This window comes from Apium graveolens, chromosome 1 (assembly GCF_009905375.1).
Source record: "Apium graveolens cultivar Ventura chromosome 1, ASM990537v1, whole genome shotgun sequence".
Lineage (NCBI taxonomy): Eukaryota > Viridiplantae > Streptophyta > Magnoliopsida > Apiales > Apiaceae > Apium > Apium graveolens.
In genome coordinates, this window is record NC_133647.1 from 15,927,081 (window position 1) to 15,932,344 (window position 5,264).

Here is a 5,264-nt window from a genome sequence, read left to right on the forward strand (position 1 = left end):
CCCGTTTAAATATTACGTCTTCATTGTGCATTTTACTGTGACTACTTTCACGTGTCAAAAACAAATGGTCAGGATCATATTTTCCATTTTTTTGTTATTTTCTCAATATTTTGAAATTATGAATTTTTAGGTCATTGTTACAAATGGTGTGCCATCTTAACTATAAATGAAATCTGCTAAATTGATTATATTAGCAAAATGTTGCTAATATCAAATACATTTGTGTATTTATAATCTTGTAGGATTACAAGGTTTATGTCGACGACACATTATTATAAAGATATCAAAATAAACATGAGATTATTCAAATTAAGAGAAGAAAACTACAATGAAATATTATAAGTACAATTTTTAATAGTTAATATGTACTTCTCCACATGCAACAAACTTTCAAAGAAAAACTCAAAGTACAAAAAAATCCCAACTTAATACAACAAATATGATACAATATAAATCCAAGATGCTCAATTATGGTTTGAAATTCTACACCCAAAAGTTCTACCAGTAATGGTATTTTCTTTAGATCTACAACATAGTATACCATGTAAAACCTACAGCAAAAGCAAGTATAACTTGGACCACATATAAAAGAATGGGAGCCATTGAACCATTGCAGTGTGCAAACCTGGATTCAAGTGAACCAGCTAATGGTAGTCGATCAACCAACTTAAAGATACTTATTAGCTGTCCTCGGAAATGTTGCTAATGCTAGATGTTTCGTCTGCCTTTTTACAAATATATATAAAGTGCGAATCTGGATCTTCCATTACATAACTTGCAAGAAGTGTACCATCTTCATTTGTAGGCACAGGATCTAGAAATGATTTGGCAGATGCCGCACAATCACCGGACTTTTGAAATCCAGGCCTAGCTGCAAATTGCAATTAAATAAAAGATAGTGAGTACATGACCTGTCAAGAATTGTACTACCTGCAAACGAGGGAAATGAGCTTGTGCCAGCTTTCTGTTAGAAGCTACTGCTACTACATGTCCGTGGGAAACACGAGAACAAAAGCGGTCAAACATCCTTTTGTCTGATCTTTCGCAAAGGAGGGTATTTGGGAACATAGAAAGAGTCCTTCAGTTTTCAAAAATATTAAGAACATACTGATAGTAGTTCATCATGGAGTCTCTGCTAGCACAGGTATGAAGGAGCAAGAAATAAGTATTTCACGGCTGCTTTTTTTGTCCTACTTCCTTTTTTATAGATAAAGGTTGATGCCACTTTTCAATGTACAAGAATAATTCTCGGAAACGGTCAGCTGAGAAAAACCGTAACGCTACTTCAGAGTTTGACTACCTAATTCTAGTAAAATTGCATCGGCATGTCTCGAGTTGATAGAGGACATTCTTGCATTAAACTCTGAATTATTCCAACCCATAAAGACCTTAGTTTTATTGGTTAAGTAATTGCTCTGCAAAATTGTATAGCACAGCTATTCCATTCTTACATCTACTTGAGCACTAAATCTCTCGTGTACCTAACCACCCTAGTTAAACAGTATCCAGCACACTTGCTCATTTATATTACAAACATCAACACCTACAACCACAGTTCACTAAACTCTTGATTAGGTAAATAAACACTCTGTTCTCAGATTCAACTCATTTCACTAATTTCTCTATATTTATATCAAGTGAGTAAACTAAAGCATATGATTCACTACAGAGAAAATACTCTGATCAGTTGCAACATTTGATAGGAATAGTGGATGTGGCTGTTGACAACGTGACTGAGGACTGAGGACATTTCCTACAGAGCAGGAATACATTAACATTAGAATAGTAGAACTGCTAGTACCGCAGTCATTATAGGTCCTTGGGCAGGCTAGATCTTGTGAAGACTCCAAAAGTAGTTTTGTGAATGACCATTTCAAGGCCTTTTTCTCCCTTTGGCTAATGAAGTCAGTAGTGATGCGCAGAGAGGGAGGGGGTAACTATAGTAAAAATGATATATGAGACAACTTTTTCATAAATTTGACCCGCGATCTGAAGGGCAGTAGGTTAAAAAAACAACATTGAGGACACACCAAGGTCATCGTGATTTAACAATGATGCCTTTAGCCTCTAATGTTCTTGATTAAATCAGGCATACCAGGGCCATCTCTGGGAAAATTTTGCATCATTTTTCTACTCCTTGATACATCTTGGTACTTGTAGGAGGGTACGAAGCATCTAGAGCACCATATCTATGGGTCATAGTAACATATGTTTCTAAATGCCAATATGGTGGTAAATATCCTCCAAATTATTATAGCAGACTTCTACATACACTCGTAGCTCAAACTATATTTCTCCTCTGCATATTGGCATATCATCAATAAAAATTGGCAAAATGGTCAAATAATCTGAAAATTTACACTACATAAAAAATAAAATTCAGTAAACTATATAATTTGCCTTTGTTAACGGAATAAAAGAGAACAACTTACGTATGATGTACAACTCTATATTCCAGTTGTATACTGATCGCCGCAAATGAGGTACCCTTACTTTAGGATCGCCATAAGTTATCTGTAAGTAAAGGAACAATTTATATTTGTTTGCGCTTCAGGTATTAGGGACAAGCAGACAAAGCATGCTGTGCAGAAATTTATTTACCAGCATATAAACTCCTCCAGGTTTAAGAAGCCTGCAAGCAAAGAACAAAAAGAGCATATAAACAGAACTGGTTACACTCAGATATCAATTAGCTTTAACTGCTCAAGAAACCTACAACCTGCTTACTTCGCCCAGCATTTGTGACGCGCTGATTGGAGCATCAGTACCACACTTCAAACCAAAAGATTGCACAAAAATTAGAATGCTGCTAAAAATAATCGAGAAATAAAAGACTTAAAACCAAATTAGTAATTACCATTAGTGAATCAAGAGTCCCTGGAGTCCGCATATCAAGCATGAAGACACAAGCGGAACAAAAAAAAGATCAACTTCTAATTTCCAAAAACATGTTGCGACTAAACATATGTATGCACATGTACCTTTGTCAATAACACTACCAAATGATTCATCAGGGAAGAAGCTCATATCCATGACATCCATTTGCATGTCTTCAAAGTTTTGTAAGGAAAATTCATCATTTTGAATGTTTCCATCATAAACAAGAAAAAAAAAGAGATATGATTTCAATAAAAAAACAAAGCTAATTGTCATGATTTAGGATACATTTTAACTGAGGGATATGCTCATACTTCTTTCTCATCAAATCAATGGCCACCGACGAAATGTCCACATTCATTATGTCTTCATACCCATCCTTAACCATGTCCTCTGACATTACTACAAAGTTGAAAACTCATATCACCTCAGAAGCTCTAGATAATGATAAATTTCTAAAATCACCATAAGTCTAACCGAATCTTAGAACCAAATTGGAAATATTTTTTTAAGATCCGGCAGAATAATAATTTGTGTATGCAAGGACTAAGGTTTTCAAATAATAAGCGAGCATCAGTTTAATTGCTCTGATATATGTGCCCAATTAAATTACTTGATTTTCCATGCAAATGTTTTTGTGGATACTCCACTAGACCAGGAAAATCAAAATCAACATAACAGAAATGTTACAACTGACTTGGTATTTATAGGCTAAGTTTTGTAACTAACTCTGGAAAGACACTACTATAATACTCCTAAGACACAAATCTTACACACTACTAACTGATGCCTATTACTAATAGTTTATGCTATTATGCTATTCCTGACACATAAATTTGAGCTAATAGAATCCTATATATTGTACTGAACAAATTGTTAGCAACAACTATTTTGATGTAATAGTTTCATATGGCACCAACATATTAATTATGAAAACAAATTATTGATGTCTTTTTATTACTTGAGGGAAATATCAAATGGGTTGGTGACTGGTCTATGTCTGTAAAACAGGTGCAACTTGAATTAGTATAAATATCATATACAGCGTCTATGATATCACTGTATATAAGAAAAGATGTTGAAGCCACAGTCCGACAGTTAAGAGTCAGTTCCTAGTTTGGCTCAGATTCAACCTGCAGAGCAGTTCAACTGTACTACCCTAAGTTACCCGGACTCTTCAATTTTTCCCTCATACACGTGTCCATCGGACATGACATGGGTGTGGGTATGGGATCTGTGCCGGATACTTTAGATGGAAACTGGACACTTTGACCTTAAGAAATCTAGTTCAAAATGATTTATAAGGCCTCGCAACAAGTTAATCATCTCAATTCTAAAGAGGGTTGTCTAGAGATTACTATTTTCATGTTATCCTTTGATTTATGTTATTAATATTTTATGTATTTCATTCCTTTCCCACCTAGCTGAGCTACAGAGCATTGAGGCGTCTTCCAACTCAATACTCGATATAATCAACACTAATCAGACGAATCGAGAAAAAATAATTAGCTCAATCAAACAGTAACCGAAACAAATACAAAAACGCATCACTTAATTCAATCAACACCGTAACAAAATTTAAACAATTTCGAGCAACAGATAGCTAACATCAACTTAATAACAAGCCCTAAAAATTGCCATAAACATGCCCTAAAAATTAATAAAAATAAATTACAAATTTAACAATATTTATATAAATGAAAACACACAAAAATAAAAGGGGTGAGGTGAAAAATGATGAAATTACCAGCATTGCCACAGCCAACCATGAGTATACGAGACGACGTCGGAATGAATTTACGAACAAAAGGACTGAGAGAAGAGTAACGTTGGTACCAATCGAAAGCGCCGCCAGCGGAGGCCTCTTGTATGTAACGCGCATCCCAGTAATACGCGTCTCCGTAGTTGTATGTGTTCAACGCCGACTCGTCTCTGTACATCCTCTTCTCCTGGTAGTTGTGTTTGAGAGAGACTGGAGAGAGAGATGTTTTGTGTAATGTGTATGCAAGAGAGAGAGAGAGAGTATGGTGGGTGTGTTGAAGGTTGGTTGGTTGTGCATTGAATTTATTAGATTTTTTGTTGTGTTTTTTGGGATAATTTTTTATTCTTTTATAGGTTCCAATTTTTCATATAATTTAAATAAAGGGTTTGTCTCATATGAAGGGCACACCCCGTAAAATTCGATTATTTATTTCCCATTTATCTAAATAAAATAGAGAATATATTTATACCTTTGCTTCAAAAATTGAGTCAAACGAATCGTTTTCATGACGAATGTAGCACCGCAAGAAGGGAGTCATTCTCTATTTCGATTTTAGTTCATCCCGAAAATTATTGATATTATCATAAAATTAATATTCCTTGTTACGCACTAGTGATATAATTTT

General features: G+C 34.7%; 1 protein-coding gene across 1 annotated transcript; it reads right to left on the reverse strand.

Annotated features, from left to right (window-relative positions):
* Positions 1-443: 443 nt before the first annotated feature.
* LOC141661247 (uncharacterized) lies at positions 444-4,952 on the reverse strand. The gene is made up of 8 exons (XM_074468235.1): positions 4,625-4,952; positions 3,166-3,279; positions 2,982-3,050; positions 2,858-2,877; positions 2,720-2,772; positions 2,602-2,632; positions 2,433-2,514; positions 444-871 (listed from the first exon to the last, which is right to left on the reverse strand). The coding sequence occupies exons 1-8, from the start codon at positions 4,815-4,817 to the stop codon at positions 681-683; spliced, it is 753 nt and encodes a 250-aa protein (XP_074324336.1). The 5' UTR covers positions 4,818-4,952; the 3' UTR covers positions 444-680.
* Positions 4,953-5,264: the final 312 nt, after the last annotated feature.